Source organism: Pelobates fuscus, chromosome 2 (genome assembly GCF_036172605.1).
Source record: "Pelobates fuscus isolate aPelFus1 chromosome 2, aPelFus1.pri, whole genome shotgun sequence".
NCBI lineage: Eukaryota > Metazoa > Chordata > Amphibia > Anura > Pelobatidae > Pelobates > Pelobates fuscus.
Window position 1 is genome coordinate 232,693,182 of NC_086318.1, and position 23,902 is coordinate 232,717,083.

The following is a 23,902-nucleotide window of genomic DNA, read 5'->3' on the forward strand; positions in this document are numbered from 1 at the left end:
TGTTTTCTACCTTGGTGCATGGTAGGCTAGCTTGCATGTTGGCTGAGTCTAGCATGATGCCCAGGAAAGTGATGATGGTATCTGGGCCTTCGGTCTTGGTAGGGGAGACTGGGACCCCCAACTGGTTGAATAGGCTGACAGTCTCTTTCAGGCTAGTGGGAGGGGAAGAATTCTCCTCGACCATTAAGAAAACGTCCAGATAATGTATGACTGTAGGGCATCTGGATATATTGAGTAGTAACCAGCATAGGATTTCGGCAAATGTGTCAAATATGGCTGGACTACTTTTAGAACCAAAAGTTAGTCGTGAGAAAAAGTAGTAGTTCCCTTCCCACTTGATGCCATGTAGGTGCCACAGTGTGGGGTGGATTGGTAGTAGTTTGAATGCATTTGTTATGTCGGTCTTACTGAGCCATGCACCGACTCCTGCCTGTAAGATAGCCGTAATGGCGTGGTCTATAGTGGAATATTGCAGGGAGAATTCCTCCGATGGTATTAAGGAGTTGAGGCTGGGAGTGGTAGAGGTGTGTGGTGCCGACAAATCGATAATAAGTCTCTGCTTGTTGGAAGATTTTCCTGTGACAACCCCGATAGGGTTTGTCCTCCATGTAGTGAAAGGAGGGGATTGAAAAGGTCCCAATAAAAAACCTTCTGACACTTCTTTAGCTATGAGTGTGTCAACTGCTGTAGGGTTGTGTTGGGCGGATTGTAGATTTGGACATTCCAGGATTCCTGAAGGCATATGTATGATACCTGTGTGGAATCCTTCTGATAGACCAGAGATTATGAAATCTACTAAATGTGTAGATGGATGCTGTGACAGAAATGTCGCAAGTAGGGATATGTTGATAGACGTTAGGTACTGTTTGGGATACATTTTATTGGGACACATGATTTTTGCATGTGCCCTGAAACATTTTGAGCATATATGCAACAAACGACAACCGCTGTAATTACATGTACCAACATTAAAGTTATTACATATCTGGGATTTGCCCAGAAACTTGATAGGTCTACCCAGTTTGTCTTTAGCTATTTTCTCCGTAGGACCAGCGGAGCTAGGTCCTTGCACGTGGGTATGCTCGTTAGCAGTGGTGGGACAAAAATTTGCCGAATGAGACATGGAGGAGCAGTATGCACAAGCCGGTGTCCTTAGCCCTGCAAAGTGTCTGCAGAAAATCACTGTGTCTATCTTACTCCAGTTGGACCTTGTCCCGTACTGTGAGAAGGCGCCTGACACTTTTGCAGAAAAAGATCTATGGTAATCGTAGAATGCCGATCCACCATATTTATTGCCCAGGTCCACCAGCTTGTGCATATACATGTCAAATTCCTCACGCCTGTGTGGGTAAACGGCACATATGACATCCCGGTAGATGCCAAAAGCCAACACAAATTCCGGGATGGTGAGTTTCCTGTTTAGGCGTGCATCCCTGGACTTTACCACCACAGAAATATCCTCATACGCATAAGTTTTATGCTCCACCACATCCTGGGAGGCAATTAGTAGTGCAGCTAAGTTGACATCTTTACCTTCCAGGATGTCTTTCTTAAGGTGCTCAGGTATCATATGGGCAGGGTTAACCTCCTGCTCGTCAGAGGTGGTGGCTGGAGAAACTAGTGGCAACTCGACCAGTGGCGGAGGGGTCACAGTGACTGACCCAGCCAAGGTAAGGGCTGTGGTGACCGATTCCAGTTTCTCCAGCCTGGAGTTCACCTTGCCCATGGATGACATGAGGGATGTAAGCATGCCATGTATATCTGTCGGGTTAGACTGGCTAGTCCCTTCCCCTGCATCAGAGTTATCAGTTGAGGTGTGCAACAGTTTGTATAGTTCCGCTTTCCTGGCAGTCGCGGGGAAAGGAATGTGTCGTCTCCTGAGTTCGTTAGTTATGCGAGGGATTGTCCAGGACCTGAAAGATGCAGGACTAGCCATGTCTTCTTCCGGTGGTGGGGAGTTTGGTCTAGCCGGAGTGCTCGGGATGGAGAAATCCTCTACCCCTTCTTGAGACATACTAGATGAGAAAATATACCGTTAGTGTTGAAACCCAGGGGATGTACTGGCGGGCTAATTATGCCGTGTGAGGCGAAAAAATTAATCTTGTCCTTTGGTGACAGGTGAGGCCCTGCTATTTGCCAAGTGGCTATGAGAGGCTCTATCTATGCGTTGGCGCGAGGGAATATTGAGGCCACCCATGTAGTGGCAGGAATTCGTAGGCCTCTCGGTGACAATAAAAGAAAAACAGGGGAAGGGAGTGACAGGTGACGCCCTCTCTAAACTTTGCGAGGCGGCTAACTAACGTGTGGCTCGAGGGGTGTATGCCTCCGAAACGTTTGAGGCGGGGTGTTGGCCTCGCGGACCTCTAAACTATAGGCGGTATGCCAAGAGGGGAGATACCTATTTGGGCCTATACCCCTAACTGCCAGTACTCTACGTCCTATTTAGGGAGAACGTATGTGACACGTGAGCAGGCTTACGTACCTGCTAGTATGTATACGTATATGGTGCGTAAGGTATAGAAAACCTGGATAAACCTAAAAGGGTAGAAATAGATATGATAGTATGAGAAATGGATCCTGTGATACTAACGTAGACTAGATATGCTGTGGTTGATTTTATTAACCGTATGTGTTGAAGGGGAACAATTAGAGTAAGGAAGTACCCCGCCTGATTTATTATGGAGAAAAACCGTAACGCAGGATTAGCTTGTAGTGTCTACATATAATGTGTATACCTGGTGACCAAATTTAAAATATATATATGGCCGTGCTACTGTAATAATCGTAGTGCAGGGAGTATGAGTTTAAACTATGAAAATTGACCATATGCAGAAAGGTAGACGTATGAGAGGTTAAACCAAAAGTGTGATTCAAACCTGAAAGTGTGAGATGTTGGGACCGTGTTCTGTATACACGATATATCGTTTGAGTATATGCAGAAAGGTCAGGAAATGTAGGTGCCATGTAAACGGGTGTACATGGTAGTGACAACGTAATATACACAATTAATTTAGAGAAAACTTTATCACATATATATACACATTATACCTATTCCTGATTAATTATCTGAGTTTCTAGTGTATGTAATTTGAGTACATAAAGAAAAGTCAGCATATGACAAGTGCCATGTAATGAAAAGTGTACATGGTGTGTTTAAACAGGGAGGAGAGAGAGGAAAAAAAAAAAAACGTTTGTTTAAAACAAATTCCTAAGTGTAAATGGAAGGTACACAAAAAGTAAAGTGTTCAAGCAAAACTATGTATATGTATACCAGGATAATATCATGAACTAATAATACATGAGCCCTAACCTAGGTATAATTAATGTGACAGCATAAATTATGAAATACATGCTAAAATCGTTATATGTATATAAAACAGACTGGTATTTAATAAACTATAATCTGTATGAAAATGAATAATCCTACTATCAGGTACTAAAACTTACAAAATAGAAACAAACTGAAATAAAGGAGGGAAAAATAAAGCATAGGAATGCTACATACTTATTACTTGGTTTCCGGAAACCGGAGGGTTAATTTGCCTGAGACTTTGGCCGTAAAGCGTGTGGCCGTAAAGTGAGGCTGAAAATTATTGCGACGCCGTGGGAAGTGATCCGGGCGACGGACTTACGTTTTAGAAGTCCAGAGGACTCGATCAGCGAAGAAGACCGGGTTTTTTGTGCGTGGCTGGCCGTGGAGAGACCTGTAAGGAGTTTCCTGGACACAGCTGACACCGAAGAAAAACGCGGGTTTCTGAAAGCAAGATGGCGCCGTCCGTGAACCGGAAGTGGATTCAGGATGCAACGCTGACCTCGAAGGTATGGAGCCAGGTAAGGGGTGTCCCTTAAGTAGGGAAGGGGTGTGTCATACGCCCCTCCCACAAACACAGGCCAAAAGGCCTTACTACATATATTTATTTACACACACACGTGATATTTTTAATATCTCCAGCCACCCTCCTGTTAGCTTACCTTGTGTGTCCAAGAGGGTGGCTTGGAGTCCTGCTGCTGATGGGAGTGAGGGGGTCTGGAGCTCTTCGTGCTCTTCTCCACTTACACTGCAGCTTCCTCCTCCCGCGCTGCCTCCCTGCAGGATGCTGGGAGGAAGTGACAGGCTGTCGTTTCCTCCCAGCCGGATGACATTACAGTGGTCCGGTCGTGGTCTTAAAAGACCGGTGCACCTGACCCGGCCCCTGTTCAGCAGTAATTCCCCTGTGGGGCACGGCGGCTCACAGATTGGGAACAGCTGCTCTAAAAACTTTAACAATGTTAGCTTAGTAAATTGATTTTGGTGTATTGATCATACCCCTGCAGTCTCACTGCTCAATTATCTGCCATGTAAGAATTAAGATCACTTTTGTTTCTGTTTATGCAGACCTAGCCAGACCTCCCATGTGTGTGACTCACACAGTCTTCACATAAAACATAAATCACATCTTACAGCACACTGTTTACTTTAGACATTTTTATCTCCTGCTTTGTTAATTTAACATTAATCAGGCAGGCTATTAAAAAAACAGGATATAAGAAATTCTAAATTAAATAGACTGTGCAATAAAGGAAGTTCAAAATTAGCATTGAGGGGTCAGGGTCTGACTGCTATACTTAATGATCGCGTCTCAAGTGCGCTCTATGAGAGAACCCAAATGTACATAGGGTGGTGAGTATGGTGCACGAAAGGTTTAATTTTGTTAAAATTATTATTTTTTTAATTTGACAATTTTATTGTTTTCAGACAATGGCGTCACACATACTTAAGTATTGACATTGTACAATTATCAATGACATTCGTAATACATGGCACAGTACTCAATGACATAGATCAGTTTATATGTATGTTCCCTGGTCAGTATCTAGTTGCAAATAAATGTCAACGTTGCGATACCCAATCTTGCAGCCCTAGCCGCCCCATGTAATTGCCGTTTCTACTTGTATCTGTGTCATTCCAGGCATGCTAGTCATTGTATCCTATTCTCGTAACAATAGGTTGCGAGCCCTGAGTGTCCTGTACCACACAGGTAATACTATGGTCTGTACCTTTGATATTTTGCCTTTAACAAAACTAACGTAAAATAACAAATAATACAAATTAACACATAGTTACAAGTTATTGCAAGATTGTATGGATATTCCCCATTACAATCCCTTTGCCATAGTGTTTACTCTGATTTCATGTCCCCCCCCTCTCCTTTTTTCCCCCCTCATTCTCCATTTTGTGAGCTAAAATCCTCCCATCTCTCTTTAGCTTGAATAAAATATTTTCCTGGTTTCATGTGTTTGTGAGCCATATCTTTGTATCTCCAGTTCAATGAGATTTGGTTAATTAGTGTTCGCTTCGTTGGTACTAAGGATGTTTTCCATCCTCTAGCTATGAGTAATACTGCTGATGTCAACAGGTGAAATAGTAAACTCTATTCGATTTTGTTTATGGAAGACGGGAGCATAAAGAGCAGGCATTGCTCCAGGGCAACGCCTTCCACCATTTTCCAGTAGGGCTGGATTACCGTGCATGTCCACCATATGTGGTTCATCGAGCCCAATTCTCTGTTAAATCTCCAGCATATGTTTGAGGCATTTGGATATATTTTTGATAGTTTGTCTGGGACCATGTACCATCTATAATGTAGTTTCTGGATTATCTCCAAATGAGGGGCACAGAATGCGTTACCTTTATGGGCCGTAAAAAAGCTTTTTTCCAGAGAGTATTACTTAAGGGCGCCCTAGTCCCTTGTACCATGCTAGTTGAAATATCCTCATTTGTGGTGTATGACAGGAGCATGTTGTATAGTATATAAAGAATCTTTTTGGGCGGGGTGTTGATAAACAGATTTTCCCTAATGTAGAGAAATGTGGAGATGGTCTTGTTGCAATGTTTACTTTTGACAGGAATGACTTCAGTAGTAGGTACGAGAACATGGCCCTATTGGGTATGTAAAAGATAGTTTGAAGTTCAGGGAAAGGTAGTAGCTTACCATCCTGATATAGTTGTCTTATGTTTGTGAATCCAACCTCGGTCCACTGCGTGTGATCAAAGGTCGGAATCACAACTGTTAGGCTGGAGACTGGGGTGTCTATAGACACTGAATCTGACCCTCCCATGGTGCTTCACGTCTCATCCCATGGTGCTTCACGTCTCATCCCATGTTTTTAGTGTCAAGGCGGTTGTTGAGAGGATGTTTGTCGGTTGTGGGCGTATGTGTTTAGGGAGGCAGAATAAGTGTCTTAAGCCTTGTTGACAAGCCCAGTGAGATTCCACAAGTGTCCACTGTAGGGCATCACTAGTGGTAATTGAGGTGTTTACTGCTGCCAGGAGTGCCACTCTGTAATATAAACTAACATCGGGGAACCCCAGTCCCCCTGTCCTGTACCGGTCTTTGTAGTGTTTTTGTGGCTACTCTAATTCTTTGCTTCGCCCAGATGAAAATGACTAAAAGGCGGTGCAGTGAGCTTAAGTATGTTTTCGCTAAAGCGATTCGAAAGAAACGTAATAAATATTGAAATTTTGAGAGTAGCAAATGTAAATCTGCCGTCCCCTAAGATTCCGCTATACCCCTTATCTGGAGATTATTTCTCTGTGCTCTGTCCTCCATGCCTGCCATTTTGCTTTCGAATGTATCCATTGTAGATCAGAGATCATCCATTTTGCCTGCCAAGTTGTTGTGGGCATCACCGTATTCCTCCATCTTGCCTTTAATTGTGGAGGTTCTGGTACCCAGGTCTTGGAGGCCTGCTCGGATTTCCTTCAGGAAAGTTTGCAGGGTGATGTGGAGCTTGTCATGCATGGCGTCTAGCATTTGCTGCATAGTGCTCTGGGTTACTGGTAAGTCTGCTGATGTTGCTCCCTGCAATCCCATACCTTCTTCTGCGCCATCTGGGCCTATTCCGCCACAAACAAGGGTTTTGTTTGAGCGTATTTAAGACTGAAAAAGTTATTCTTGTCTCCCCTCTTGGCCTGTCTCCTGTTCTTCTGTTGGGACATCCTCAGGGCATTGTTTCGCCGATTCTGGGTCTCTGGTATCGCTAATTATAGGCCAGAGTAGCACAGAGCTCCAGGACACGTCCTCGTAGAGGTTTAATTTACTCTCCATTTGCAACCTGTCTTCTACAACAGGTTAGGTTATACCAGTTACACAAACATACACAGCACCCAATGTTATTTTTACTTTTCTTTTTCATTACATTAACAGTCAGAAATCTGCCATTACAGCAGCATGAATTATACACTAGTAATGCAGTCTATTCTAGAGTTTGCTAGTTTACTCTTGATATTAACATTGCAAACATTACACCATCCCTTGCTTGAGCATAAGATGACTTGTTGGTATCTCCTGCCTAAGGCTTACCTGAACAGCTAAGACAGCTGTTTTTTTGTTTTTGTGTTTTAGTTGGTCTACCTTTCGTTTGCCTTATTTTAGTTTGCATTAGAAAGCCTAGCATCGGCTATATTCGAGTTAGTTCATATATCGATCACTTATTGGACCCACATTGAGGCTAAGCACAGGATAGCTTCCCAAATCTCTAGCTTATGTAAAAAAAACAGAATAGGCCTCATTTGTGTTTCTACACTGCTGTACAAATTACTTTCCTACAGTTATGACTTTTGAATGTGGCATTGGTGATAACTTCAAGCTGAGTCAACTAGTATAATATGGTGAGAGTTTATATGATTGTCAATCTTCTTACAAAACTAGCTTTGTCTATCTTTTGTTTAGATCTTCTTGTTTTTATTTTCAAAACATGTGCGGTTTATCATACATATGTTATCTGCTGGATATCACTTTATCAAATGCTTAAATATCTTTTAAATGTGCATGTCCATGATGTTTCTATGAACGTAAAAAAAAAAAAAAAAAAAAAAAAAAAGCATTGAGTCCACACGGTACTCCATACACAAAGCCTACTCCCTGCAGCCGTCACTGTATTGACACTTCTAGACTGCGGTAAATCGTCCAGTGTCTAGAAGTGACATACATAGGAAACATACTGAGACAAAGTAGTTTCTACTTTGTCTCAGTATATCTCTTGACTTAATTGGAATTCCAATTAAGTTTTCAAACACAGTTAATATGAGTGTTAAAGATTTTATCTTTCGAATACTCATTTTGCAGGGGGAGGTGACAGTGTCCCTTTAATTTAATTAGGCTGTGCATATTGAATTGTGTACATTTGACATTTATCTTTGGAAACCAATTTTCACCCAGGTCTCATTTCTTTTCTATGTAGTTTGAACTCTCACCAGTAACTTCATTGGCTATAAATTCATTAATTCTGTTTGGGAGTGATACATCTAGAATTCAGTGGGAAAATGAGCAACTGAGGTAAATGTGAACCTTCATACAATGTAAACAAATCAACTTACCATCTGCAGTCTGATTGATGGGGCTCGGCTAAGTGACTGTCCGACTGGGCTAAAACCACCTGTGAAAAGACGGGCTTCATAAGTATTTGTTTTTCTGTTACTCTTACTTGGTATTTTTTTTTTTTTACTATTTTGAAAAGAATTGCACGTTTGACATGGTCATCATTGGAAACACTTGGGACATAACTCTTAACAGCTGCATGCACATGACTTTCACACAAATAGCTGGAGGGTTAAGGCTATTTTTCAACCAAATTCACAGATTCGGTGTTAAATTGCCTTTTCTGCTCATACCAATTCAATTGCATACATCATCTTATATAGGATTGTCTTTTAGTTCCCCAGTGAGTTTTTAATTTGCTGTTTTTACATCATATATTTTCACATCTGCCATTAAGATAAACAACAAAAGAAATAGCTAAAACCCTCTCCAGAGAAATCAATGTAGCAGTCCAAATAATTCCTAATCCTATGCCTTACTCCAAACTAGCAAAAAGCAAAATGCTCTGAAATTTAGCTCAAAGATGCTGGAAAAATTACAGTAAACCCCTAATAATCCAGCAGATAACCTTATATGTTCCAGTGAAAGCTAACATTATGGTGGGCACAGTTTTCCCCTATTCCTTCACCTGCCACACAAAGTAGGGGAGAGAAGATGTCCCTTAACATCTCTTTTCCCCAAGCTTATGTGTTCGATGTTGCCCTAGTGCCTTGTTCCAGCCCATGTGGTTCTATTCGTATATAAAGAGGAACAAAGGTAAGCTCAAGGTGCGCCTCAGGCAGGACTTTGTCCAAATAAATGGAGGGATTACCCGCACGTGAAACTCTCATGGGCTTATGGCCTCTTCATCACACAAATAGAGTGGTTGTTATTATGGTCAGATGCAGTGGACATTTCAAGCCGAGGCATAGACTGGCACAGCAGTTTGCATTTCCTTGTCCTCCTAGTGCCTACATACCAGCAGATTATAGATTTTCAGTTTAGTTTTAAATAATTTTTTTTTTTATTTAATGTAAACGTCTGCAGCATGTGTCGGGGACTATGATCCAGTCTCAGCTTAAACATGATGTGGTTAACCTTATATGTGGTCAGTCTAATCAGTCAGCCTCATTCAGATATAGCTACTACTCATTTTAAACTAATCGCTTTTAGGCACATAGCTATAAGACACCATTCTAGTGTGTTTTTATTATGCAGCTTGTACTACCCATGTCTCTCTTAAACCATATGTTCTTACAACCAGTGCCTTACTTCTGGTAAATTATGACGGCTCAGTCCTTGGGTAGTATATGCCCTTTTTTCCCCCAACAGCCTGGTCTACTGACCAAGTGGGCATCAATTCCCTTGTCACATATGATATTAACTTAAAAATAAATTTAGAAAAAAAGTAAATGTTAGAGAAAAGGCAACCTGAGAGCCATAAGTCACAGCTTATGACAGTTTTGACAAACTGTTCCAAAACAGTTTAACCCCTTAAGGACCAAACTTCTGGAATAAAAGGGAATCATGACATGTCACACATGTCATGTGTCCTTAAGGGGTTAAAAGAAAACCTGAGCATGGTGGCAATAGTGGTATAGTGGTTATGATTAGATACTACTTTACATACCACATCAAAAACTTCAGCCTCCTGTTACACCTACATTTATGTTGGTGTCTGAACCAGCTGACTCATGGCAAATTTTGCAGAGTACTATTAAGCCATGCGTTCATACTATAAATGATTAATTTCTCTAAATATAGAAGTGTTCGGGTACTTGAGAAACAACTAAAAATCACAGAATCATTGCATTTGCATTTTTGTTGTGCTACTATATTTTTCTGTTACTTAGACTACTGGTTCTTATTTGGCAGAGACCCAAATTACATACATGCCATTAGCTTTGCAACAATTTTTTCATTTGGAAAATTAGCTCACTGACCGATTCTGAAAGATTAATATAAATTAACATTAAAATATACTGGCTGAAACAAACATTCAGTTTCAGAGGGATATGCATTACATTGGGGAAAATCAAACTTTTTATAGTAACCAATGTATTGATTATTGGGCAGGTGCCTAGGATTATTTACCAGTACCTACCAGTTGTGACCTATGAAAATTACAGGGAGTTAAATTGTGGGCCCCAGCCCAAGGCTGAAAGGGACACTACAGTCCCCAGAAAAACTACAGCTTACTGTATTTGTTCTGGTGAGTATAATCAGTCCCTTCAGGCTTTTTGCAGTAAACACGGTCTTTTCAGAGAAAAGGCATTGTCTAAATTACAGCCCAGGGATACCTCCACAGGCTACTCCTCAGATGGCTACTAGAGGTGCTTCCTGGGCCAGTGCTGCATAGTCTCCACCCTCTGCATGGAGACACTGAATATTCCTCATGGAGATGCACTGATTCCATGCATCTCTATGAGGAGATGCTATTGGCCAGGACTGTGTTTGGCTTGTACTGGATCTGCCTCCTTGACAAGCTCAGCCAATCCAAAGATTTCCTATGCAAAATCTTTGTGATTGACTCAGATCACTACTTCTGATGATGTCAGCCAAATAGGCAGATCAGGGGAACAGCCAGCAGCAGCAGACTAGAAAATGTATGATTTTTCTATATTTAGGGTGGCACGGGGGGGGGGCTAGATAGTGATTTTTAAGACTATAGGACCAGGAACTATAGGTTCCTTTAAGAACCAATGACCTAGATTATCATGAAAGAAAAAAGTTGTCAAACAAAAAGGGAACCATTTTCAAAATGCCCCACTGCTCTAACATTATATATATATATATATATATATTTTTTTTTTTTAAGAGGTTGGATGTTTGCTTTGACAAAATATAATGCAAAATGTATATCATATAGTTAATCTACACTACAATTTGTCATTTGATGTTGCCTTGTTTATAGGACACAGCATGTAGTAATTTGCACCTGTATACATATTTTAGCATTTCTCACAAATTCCAGTAATCCTTACTTTTGGTTATGACATATTTCTTAATTGAAAGATTTAATGCCAAAAATTATATCTTTGATTTCATAAGAGAAATTATTTTAGTTTAGCATGCTCAATCAGTTTATGGAACGTATGAAATTGTACATGCCAATGCTTGCCTTTTTATGACGGCAAATATTTACTTAATCATTAAATAAAATGCTTAAAGGTTATCTATCCATATGGTTGTATCATGCTACATCAAATTGTTTCCAGCGTTTATTTTTTAATTTTAATTTGAACAGAAGCCAATATACAATTTCCTAGTAAAGTATTTCAAGAATAGAATTACATAAAAGTCACAGAATACATTTCAGGACACGTTAATAAATTAACTTTCCATTTATCTTACCCTGTATAACATCAGGCATGTATCTTTAGAAATAGCTCAAAACTCATTTTGCAGAACATAAGCCAAAAAGAAGCACCATAGATTACTTCCCAATTGTTCTGCTTTGGTGAATACAGTTTTTAATTTCTGTCCTGCTGTCAAATGGGATTCCAGAGACCAAGTCCCCAGAAAAATGCATACATTCTATTTAGGCCATTCAACTTCATTAAAAGCATTTCAGAAGCTTGTGCAGCTCAAAGTGGCTATCTAGAATGATGGTCTGTTTGCCTGGCATTCATTCATGCCAAGCTGTCATGCCTTCTATTACACAGAGGTTTACCCTCTTCAACATCAGTGACCTTAAGGTCATCCCTGACATAGCTACTCACGACTCTGCCCACTGTTGATTTCATGCTATTCAGATTTGAGAGGCGCTACCTGCTTCAACAAGGCATCATTCTGATTCTTCTCTATGGTGTTTTCTGCCAATTGTGGAAGGTACAGAAGGTCTTCAAGGAAAAGCAGCAGCAAGAATTGGATTTTTAAAATGCAAACCTAGAGGTATTCAAATACAACTTGCGTCCCAACACTAGACAGTATGAAACAGATATGAGGGAACAATGTGCATTCCTGATTCAGTATAATGATGTATTGGATGTAAGATGAAAATGATTAGAGAAAACTAATTTGTCAGTACAAAAGTATATTTTAGTCAATAACTACAAAAAAGTAACAATGGACCTGTTTGGAAAACATTTCACCAGCAAAGACTTAAAGGAACACTCCAAGCACCACAGCCTAATGAGCAGGCCCAGACTGGCCATCGGGCATTTGCCCGGTGGGCCACGATGGCCATGGGCCGAGGCCAGCAGGGTAGGTCACAGGATCTCCCTTGATGGCCCATTCAGGACCTGCGCTATCCATGACGGGCCAGTGGGGAGATCACTCACCGGCTCACAAACAGTAAAACACGGGCGTCAGCTGGGGAGGTAGACAGGAGAGGACCCGGAGGAGCTCCATCTTGCAACTCCGCTGGGTTCCTCTCGCGTGTTCAATCATCACTAGGACTGTCACGTCCTGTTCCTAGTGTGGATCATTTCTGGCTATGGCTTCTGGTATCCAGTACTTCCTTTTTTTTTATTCTTGTTTAGTTTTTCTTGGTTTTTCTGGTTCTCTATTCCATGTCTGGTTTTCTTGATGCTGGGTTTTCTGGGTTTATTCCTGCATTTCGTTCCTGGAATTCCCAGTCTCTTGGATTCCTTTAAATGTCTGTTTTATGTTGCCACACCCTTTCCTTTTCCACTAATCCTTTTTGTTTCAGTTGGTTCCTGCAGGCAGTTGCTCCGAGTCCTCTGCCCCTTTCTTGCAGGTAAGTGCTGTGTGTGTTTTTATTATAATTTGTTTAGTCATGTATATCTAGGCAGTCTAGGACCTACCGTAATTGGAGTACTTTGGCGGAGTGGTGGGCTGCATACATCCTGGCCATTTATGTATGTCTAAATCTCCAATGTTTTACATATATAGTACTTAGTTATGTCTCCTTGTTTTGCCTTACATATCAAATCTAGTTTTATTTAGTATTCCCAGTCCATGTACAGTCCTGTCCTGCCCATGTTCTGTTAATGTTTCCCTCATGTCTTGTGTACATGTTCTGGACTCTGCTTTCTATCCTTCCCTGGTTCTGGGCTCGTCTAATCTAGTCTTGTCTTATCTTGTTTGGTGCCTGTTCTAGTCTTGCCTTCTTTCTAGTACTGGATACATACCTGCTGCAGAGCCTCCCTATCCAGATCCTGGGAGGTCTGCATATTTTCTCCTAGTTCCTGGGATCCACAGAAGCTGCATTAGGGCCCTGGTATGTGGCAGCACAAACACTGGTGCTCAACACCAGGGGGCGTGTGGTTACCCTGCACCAAACCCTGATTGTTTAATTTCCACGAGGTTGACTCCGATCATCATCAGGCACACAGGGGTCCCGGTTTCCATACCGTGACAAAGACCACCAGAGAAGGCTGCATGTTCCCCACTCAAGGCATAAGGTAAGAAGGGAGGGGGATATAATGCTTGCGTTAAAAATGAAACAAAAAAACCCATATATAATGACATTAACCTGGCTCCCCAACACACAATCCTTCTAAACATATACACACACAGCATCCTCTCTCACAAAGCACTCTCCCTCACACACACAGCATCCACGTAGTCACACACACCCACCCCCCTCACTCACACTGCACACCGCACCCAAACATATATGTATATATACTACAGAAGCCCTCACACACATACTGCACCCCTAAACAAATTACATTACAGACATACTCTAAATCCCTTACCCAACTCTGGATCATCTACACACACACACACACTAGATCCTCTACACACATACACACACACAATAGATCTCCTATACACAATCTGGGTGCTTCAAACCCACACTAGATCCCCTACACAACCACTGCACCACCTACACACACACACTACATTTGTGGCACACACACTCTGGATCCCCTATGCATACACTAGATTCCTTGTAAGCAAACATACTACATTCCCTAAAAACAAATTCTCTACAACCCCTACATCACCTATACACACAGGCACACACTCGCTACATCCCCTATACACACTATGCCCCTATACACACATACTCTTTACTGCACCTAGACACGCATACATTACATTACACCACAAACACAACACATCTGAAACCAACCTATTAACACAATACCACACCACAGTCAGCTCACTCTACACACACACAATCCCACAAGCAAGCTCCAAACACTCTTTCCTGGCATGTTTGTCATTTTGTCTGTGCAGAACATATACAGGGCCTTTTTCTCATGCTAAAGCTCTTCAGCAGAGCTCTGCGCATGGTCTGCCCTGGAAGAGCATTGAACCAACATGCTCACTTTGAGACGGGGTGTGCTTGTCATTATTGATGACAAAACACACCCTATATGGTCCAGCCCCCTTCTCTGTGGGCTGCTATGATTAAAAAATGCCTGGCCCGAATTTTTTCCGAAGTCCGGCCCTGCTAATGAGGCATATCTATCTGGCTTATATAGTATCTCACAAAAGTGAGATTATCCCCCACATTTTTGTAAATATTTCATGTGACAACACTGAAGAAATGACACTCTGCTACAATGTAAAGTAGTAAGTGTACAGCCTGTATAACAGAGTAAATTTTCTGCCCCATCAAAATAACACACAGCCATTAATGTCTAAACCGTTGGCAACAAAAGTGAGTACACCCCTAAGTGGAAATGTCCAAATTGGGCCCAAAGTGTCAATATTTTGTTTGGCCACCATTATTTTCCAGCACTGCCTTAACCCTCATGGAGTTCACCAAAGCTTCACAGGTTGCCACGGGAGTCCTCTTCCACTCCTCCGTGACGACATCACGAAGCTGGTGGATGTTAGACCTTGCGCTCCCCACCTTCTGGATATGACACGGAGCACGTGCACTCAACTTCTTTGGTTGACCATGGCGAGGCCTATTCGGAGTTGAACCTGTCCTGTGAAACCACAGTATGGTCTTGCCCACCGTGCTGCAGCTCAGTTTCAGGGTCTTGGCAATCTTCTTATAGCCTGGGCCATCTTTATGTAGAGCAACAATTCTTTTTTTTTCCCAGGTCCTCAGAGTTCTTTGCCATGAGGTGCCATGCTGAACTTCCTGTGACCAGTATGAGCGTGTGAGAGCGATAATGCCAAATTAAAACACATGCTCCCCATTCAGACCTGAGACCTTGTAACACTAACGAGTCACAGAACACCGGGGAGGGAAAATGGCTAATTGGGCCCAATTTGGACATTTCCACTCAGGGGTGTACTCACTTTTGTTGCCAACGGTTTAGACATTAATGGTTGTGTGTTATTTTGAGGGGACAGCAAATTTACACTGTAATACAGGCTGTACACTTACTACTTTACATTGTAGCGGTCAGGATTCCCCTATATCTTCCTCCTGATCGTCATTACCTGTATAACTTCCGGGTTTCGCAGTTCCGACTCCGCCCATGCGTCTGACGTTTCCCTGTCAAAAGGATACCGCGGCCGCATTTGCATTGCTCAATCAACTTGCTACTTTGAAACTTTGCTACTTTGTTGCCAATTGCCGACGGAGCTCCTTCTATTTAACACCTGTGTACCGAACCTCTTCTACCTGATCCTGACTACACTGACTTCTCCACTCCCAGACTCTGAACAGACTTAACTATGAATTCCCAACTCCTCAGTATACTGCAGGGATCCTCAATCCTCATTAACATACTGGAAAGGGCTTCCATTCTCATCATCACAAGGAATCAATCTAAGTTCGTGTTTATTTATTTCTACTGAATGCTCTCTCTCTTTTTTTTTAAATTCTTTATTTTTGTGCCAGAGAAATACAACATTGGCTTCATTTTTGTCATTAATGCAAGTAGTAGTGGTGTACTTTCGCTTGTCCTTTTTGACATGAGAGAATGGCATTTTATATTAAACAAGGTTAAACAACGTACATTAGAAAGAAGTTTCGTCTAGACCTGCAAGGTGTTTACTAAGAGTGGTGCGTTGTGGAGTGTTACAAGAGGGTAGGTGTATGTTCGAGAGGTAAGGCTCAGTGTTGGTAGGAAGGTATTGTGTTTGAAGGGCAACCCTCTCTAGTGGATGTGGTTGGTACATGCCAGTTACACTAGGTGGTTATCGTCTAGGGAGTCGGTTTACTGTAGGTTTGTCACTGAGGGGAGTAGGGGCCAAGTGTTTAGGGGCCTAGTAGGCCCTGTTAGTCTAGGGATGAATACCCTGATAGATCCGTGTGTTTTCACTTGTGTACGCACTTGGTTTGTTTTTAATACCCCTAACCTAAGGGGGATAGCGGGGGGGGGGATGTCTCGCCTGTTGGTGTTGCTGTTAGAGGTAAAGGAGCCTATGTGGTGGGCTCCTGGTCTGAGTTATAAGGTGCTAGCGGAGTAACAAATAAACAAACATTAACATCATAGGTTCTGATAACTGGGGCATTAGCTGCCATGGTAGGTTTCGGGTGTCTTTCAGTCAATGTTAGTGTGGCCCTTCCGACCGTCAGGTCGCGGGTGGACTTTCGGTTGCCGCTCTTGGAGTGAATGGTCTGGACGTGGCAGGATCCCCGAACTTTGTGGAGGTGGGCCTCTTTGGAGCGGATACTGGTGGCGGTAGTCCCAGGGCTGTGAGCAGTGATGGTGCCTCGGAGAGAGAGGTGAGGGTGTGGGTTTGTCCTTGGTGGGGCACCATGAGGGTTCCTGGTGTTCCCCAGCGGTACTTTACGCCAGCTGCTCTTAGTTGCGTGGTGAGTGGCGCCATTGTTTTGCGCCATTGCAGGGTTGATCGTGTCAGATCTTGGTAAAAGGTCAGTTGTGCTTCTTCGAATGGCATTGGCGTTTTGCCCCTTAGTGCTGCCATGATGCGTCCCCTGTCCTGGGATGTAGTGCAGTGCAGTATGACGTCTCGGTCTGTGTTTTGTGAGGCCCTGGACGGGGCTGAGATTCTATACATTCCGTCTATTGACAATTTCTTTGCAACGGCTTGGGGTAGGATGTTTGCCAACAACCGTCTCACATAATGAGGCAATTCGTCGGGTGATATAGTGGCTGGTATGCCACGGATTTTGACGTTGTTACGTCTGTATTTGTCCTCTAGTGAGGTAAGCTGCATGGCTAATGCTTGGTGGGACTTGGTGAGCTGTTGCACCTCTGAATGTACCTGGGAGAGGTCAGCTTGGATGTCTACTATGTCCTCTTCAGTAGCCCTCACTCTATCCGTTGTGTTTTGCATGTCAGCTCTCAGGATGGCAAGTTCAGCTGCTAATACCTTGTGGAAATCCTGGAGTAGAATTTTCAGGTCATGTTTGGTTGTGGGACTGGTGTCCTCTGCAGCTTCAGGGGGCTTTGGAAGTGTGGGGAGTATTTTGCTCCTCTCCTGTGGGTCCCGTTGCTCGGGAGTGTCGGCCAGTGTGTCGACATGGGTGCTCTCCGTGGGCGCCATCTTTGGCAGCACTTGTTTCTGTAGCAGGGCTCCTATGTCTTGGTGAGCGGCCGGGGGGTGTTGTTTCTGCGATCGCCGGCCCATGGCTGGCATCTGGGCCTCCGGTTCGGGTTCCGGCGGTGAATCAGGCAGGTACACTGTGTCCCAGCGGTCGTATGTGCCGCCTAGGAGGGTCCCCCAGTCCGGGGTCGCTCGCCTGGTGTAGGCCCCGTGCTTGCGTCTCCGCCTGGGTGCGTTTTTGGGGCGAAAAAAGGGCATCAATCGGTGCCAAGGTACCTCCTGTGCCTGCTGCTGTTTGGTAGGTGTACGGATGGGGTGTATAGGCTGAGATTCGGGCGAGATTGTATTATTTCAGCCGGAGCTGTCTGAATTTGCGTCCATGCAGCTCCGGTGCTGGCTCCGCCCCCAATGCTCTCTCTTTTAAAGCAATGCCAAGCAGGATTTAACTTTGCTTATGCATTATTATTTTCAAATCATGCTACAGAAGATTCCTAAAGTTAAAATACTTTATTTCAATAAATCAAACTTTCTTAAAATGACAGTATCAGATGTATTTTTTTTCACCTGCTGTTGAGTTCCAAATTAAGTTTAAGTTTTTCTAAAAGTTTCACAGTAGCATTGTCATTTCTTCATTGTCACATGAAAAGATATAACATATTTACGAAAATTGTGAGGGGTGTACTCACTTTTGTGAGATACTGTGTATATATATATATATATGATCTACTGTGAGGTATGAAAATATTTGTCACTGACACAGGTTTTGTTATTTCAGCTGTTTATCTTAATAAATTAAGGTAAATGTAAATAATGAATATGGCTGTAAAGTGAGGTCTATCAGCTTTAATTTGAGGGTATTCACATCCAAACTGGATTAGGAATTATCGCTCTTTAATATGTACCTCTTTTTCAAGGGTGCAAAAGTAATTGACTAAAAAGCAATTTCATAGATAGGTGTGGGATATTCCTTCGTTATTTCTTCATCAATTAAGCAGGTAAAAATTATGGCATTGATTTCAGGTGTGGCAATGGCATTTGGAAGCTGTTGCTGTGAACCTACAACATGCAATCAAAGGAGCTCTCAATACAAGTGAAACAGGCCATCCTTAGGCTGCAAAAATGCATCAGAGAGATAGCAGGAACATTAGGAGTGGCCAAATCAACAGTTTGGCACATGCTGAGAAATTATTTTATTTTTTTAAATGCACTGTTGGTGAGCTCTGCAACACAAAAAATCTATTATAGGATTCTTTCCATGCAAAAGAAAAACACCTTCACAATATCCAGACACGTGAAGAACACTCTCCACGAAGAAGCCATATCATTATCCAAGTCTACAATAAAGTGCAAATACAGAGTTCAACACAAGGTGCAAACCATTAATAAGCCTGAAAACTGAGGCAGCGTGGCCATGAGTATGATGAATGGAGTAAGGAAGATGATGTGTCCAAAAATGGCTGGGTCCCATGGGTAAGTTTATAGGATAACTATGCCTACAGAGTAGAGGGGCCGGTCATGTCACATTTCAGCCCTTTCCACTTACTGCTTCCAGTGATTGCTCAGTTGCTCTGTAGCCTTGTCTCAGTCTTCCAGTGCTATCCTTGTGTATGCTTGTGTGTATTAGTGCATCTTCATGGTTACTGGTATTTGGCTTTCTTCCTGACTTTGCTTTTTGCTGCCAGCCCACATATTCAGCCTGTCTTTGATCCTGCTTCTCTGACTTGCCACTTTGGATTTGAAGCCTAGCTACCCCGTTAATAAAGCACCAGTGCCATCAAGGACCCAGTGAAACCCTTTCTTCTCCTGTGCTTCTAATTGACCACTGCTCTGGTGCACTTGAGTTCCAGATTTGGAAGCAAGAGCTTGGTGGGTTGTCACAGTGCCTGGTGTAGGGACATTCCAACAAAGTTCATTGATCATATCCAGCAATTTCCTGCCAATGTAAAGTGTTGTGGAAATACTCTTGCATGGACAAAAAAAAACCTCTGCATAGGCAGAGTACATTGCTAGTGTTCTCAGAAGAATGATACCAGAACATAAACCGGTCATTGAGCAACAGGGTCTTCAAATGTTGTTACCATGGTTTGGTGATAGACCATGGTAACCATGGTTTACTGATAATTTTCCATGTTTAATGTTTTATTAAATCATTTTATTTTGTAGTAATCCAACATTTTCTTAAGGCTATAGATACAGATAATTAATAACCAGATGAAAACAAGTATAACTTATACACTTTTACAGAGCATTACTGTTATTTTTCTCTGATGTAAGCTTGTTTACAAATAATAAAAACCGTTGCGGAATAGCTAAAACCTCAACGCAGAACTTAATAGAAATATGATTCCAGGAAACAAGTTGACAATATGTCCTGGGGCAAGTGAAGGTTTATATTCATATTGGCTTTCAATCCACTCTCATCATTTAATTTCAAATTTTACAATTCTATTACGGTAACTACCATTGCACCCCTCCCCCCCCCCAAAAAAAATAATACATATTTAATAGTGAGTAAAAAAAAAAAAATCTATGTGTATGCACTACAATAAACATCAATAAACATGAAGGTGTAATAAATGTCATCCTTTGTTATATGGAAGCTTCTTACAACAGATGTTTATTGTTGGGGCCATAACACTAAGACAAAGACAGATACATCACACTTTCTTACTTTTTTTCTTTAAATTATATCTGAAGAGAAGAGTTACTTTTCATCTCACACATTATATTCTAAATTATAAGAAATGCCTGGAAGAGGTTTAAAGGGAAGTACATTATAATGACCGAATGAACATCTGGTTTTTCGCTAAAATCTGTGATATGTAAATGTTCAGATGCTATACTTTATACAGAATTTGGGTGTGAAAAACACCAATTTTAAAGCTGACATTGAATGCATCCAGCCGATAGTGCAGATTTAGTCAGAATAACCCGTTTGGTTTTAATAAATATGAGAATCTGGCTGGAATCTGGTTATTTTTTCCTGCACTTCGTCCATTTGGACAAACATTGGTGTATAGTGAATAAACATTGGAATGTTCTGTAATGAATATAAACGCATGCATTATTCTTGCCTTGTGCCAATGGAAAAGGCGCTGCCCATGGTGGTATAATAATTTACATAATTGTAATGCCACAGCACCCGTTTCATTCATTGCATAGCACATGCATTTATTCATGGCCTTATTAACTCTATTTGCCTGCAGTCACTAGACCTAAATCGATTATAGCAGCTTTAGTATGAAATGGATTGGGACAGAATTAACACGTATTCAAAAACAAAAAAACAAACAGCTGTTTTTTTTTTTTGAGTCAGCATTGACCAAAATCCACAGGGAGCATATTCAGCACCTTGTTAAATCCAAGTTATTAAGAATTTAGACTTTTCTTGAGACACAAAGGGGTTATATCCACATGATAATTATAATCAATAAAGTTGCCATTAATTGTATGTGTGTATATATGTGTATATTGTGAATGAAATAAACATCAGGAGATTTTCTAATATTTATAGATGGAGGGTTTAAGGGGCATGAATGGATACTGCCAAAATCTTGATGAATTCCAAATATTGACAGTTTTCTGTCAAATCAAAACTAATTTGTATTTCATTAAGGGAATCCTTTGCAAATACTATGGTCTGTTTAGTGCACGACGTACTTGTAAAACGCATGGTACTAAAAGTAAAAAAAAAAAAAACCAATTGTGCACTGTACTAAAAGGGTGTACAATGAGGGACAACTGTTTTATTTATATAACCATTCATGCATGCATTTCTCATATACCATTAACACAACCTGATAAGAGTTCACATAACAAATGTCAAACAACTAACAAAAAAAGTTTCCATCAAAATTTGCTTTCAGAAAATGCATTCAAATACCTGTAGCCTAAAATCAGAAGAGTACAGTTAGAGACTATTTTGCAAAGTGGAGAGAGATCATAAATCAGATTTAACTAAAAATAACACATTACAGTTTTAAAGAAAAATGTCTATTTGATTAAGTGTGTGATTCCATATAGAAAGTTAAAGGTGAAAACAGTATACTTTTAAGAATCTATGATTGTCTTAAATAGTAAATTTTTTGACCTAGATAGTGTAGAGATTAAGTATGAAAAATGTCACAATTGCTTCTTCTGTGTCTATTTTAATGCTTTTTCTGTGTGCTAAATTGTTCCTTATTGAGCCTCTCACATAATTGTTTTTTTTTTTCCACTTTTTTTTTTTTGTTACTTATAATATAGGAAAAATAGAAGCAAATGAACAAGTTTTCTTACCTAACAAATTGAGGAAAAACAAAAAGTGTAAATATTATATGTATTAAGGCCTTTTGGCCTGTAATTGTGGGAGGGGTGTGTGACACACCTCTTCCTTACTTAAGGGACACCCCTTACCTGGCTCCATACCGTTCGAGGTCAGCGCTGCATGAGGATCCACTTCCGGTTCTCGTACGGCGCCATCTTGGTTTTTCAGAAACCCACGATTTTCTTCACCTGTAGCTGTGTCCAGGAATCCTCTTGAAGGTTTTCCGCCCGTCCAGCTCCTCGTGACTCCGGTCTTCGTCGAAGATAATGTCCCAGGGACTTCAAAATCGTAAGTCCGACGCCCGGTTTAGTTCCACGGCGTTAGGTTTTCAAACGGGTCCGCACTTTACGGCTAGGTCGCAAATCATACGTTATTTCTCATTTCAGTATAAACTTGTTCGTGCCATAATCCTTTCGGTATGTTCTACTGTATGGTACGCAGGTTTCCTAAACACCATTTCGTTTCATTTCATTTTCGCTTCATTGTACCGTAAGCTCTCATTCATGCTGCTTTCCGTTCGGTTGTTACAAATATCTTTCATCTAGGTCGGTCAAACTTTTGACGAATGACACTGTTTTCTTTCTATTAATTCTAATTATGCTTTCGGCAGTTTTCTCAGTTATGCACGCATTAGTTTCATATCTGTCATACGGCAAACTCTGTTTCTGTTTTATATTAAACCAAATTCGGTTCATTTACCTTTTTCTAGGTACTGTGATAAATTCGTTTAACCCCTTAAGGACCAAACTTCTGGAATAAAAGGGAATCATGACATGTCACACATGTCATGTGTCCTTAAGGGGTTAAATCAGTTATACTTTCTATACTTATTCATACGATACTAAGTTCCTATCTTGTTAAAATTTTCTCTTATGTATTGGTTTAGATTATAGTGATTTTAAATTACTAAATTATAGATATTTCATGTATATTACAAGCAATGGTTAGCCTACGATTATGGCTTATTTGTAAGGTTTTATGGTGATCATGCTTTTACTTACAACCATGTACATCACGTTTTACATGGCACTTACAAACTCAGGCCATTTCTTGGCATACTCAGACGACGTAACACGAGTATACAAGAAAACAGTCATATCTTTCACAAGACTTTCGGGTTGAATCACACGTTTTGGTTCAACCATTCATACGTCACGTTACAACAACATTTATGTTTCTGCATATTGTCATTTCACATAAAAAATATTATTTATTTTTTTCCCCCCCAACCTCATCCACAACATTCCATTTTTTTTAATGCCACGGCACATATATATTCTATACATGATCATTCCATCCCTCCCTGCACCATTGAATACTCCAAACCCTAGCATTTCCCAGATCAGTTAGTGACATGCATATCATCTGGTCACCCTCTATAGACACACAATACACGGCCAAGCCCCTGCTGCCAGGTATCGGACTCAGCTTAACGCTTATCACCAAGCATGGGCCAGTCATGTCCCTATCATACTCATAGACTTTTACACCTCCCACACATACTGGTAGAAGCACTAATCCCAGCCTATACAGACTACACAGGATCCATTTTCACTCTATCACATTTTGTTGCTACCCTTTTAGGTTTATCCAGGTTTATCATACCTGTCGAATCTCAAAAACTTTAAACATACTACCAGGTACGTAAGCCTGCCAGTATCACCCCTGGGTTTCCATACACTAACCAAATATGTTGTCATTTAGTATGTCTCAAGAAGGGGTAGAGGATTTCTCCCTACCGGGCACTCCGGCTAGAACAAACACCCCATCACAGGGAGGAGAGGTGGCTAGTCCAGCATCTTTCAGGTCATGGACAATCCCTCACATAACCAACAAACTCAGGAGACGGCAAATCCCATTTTCTGCAACAGCAAGGAAAGCGGAACTCTACAAGTTACTGCACACCTCAACCGATAACATG

At 41.4% G+C, this 23,902-nt stretch overlaps 1 protein-coding gene across 3 annotated transcripts in view; it reads right to left on the reverse strand.

Annotated features, from left to right (window-relative positions):
- Nucleotides 1–23,902, reverse strand: part of AHI1 (Abelson helper integration site 1) — a 355,403-nt gene that overhangs the window by 108,023 nt on the left and 223,478 nt on the right. For all 3 annotated transcript variants that reach the window (XM_063443258.1, XM_063443259.1, XM_063443260.1), the window contains exon 20: nt 8,360–8,418. In XM_063443258.1, coding sequence (XP_063299328.1) covers nt 8,360–8,418 — 59 coding nt within the window. The remainder of the gene's footprint in view (nt 1–8,359; nt 8,419–23,902) is intronic.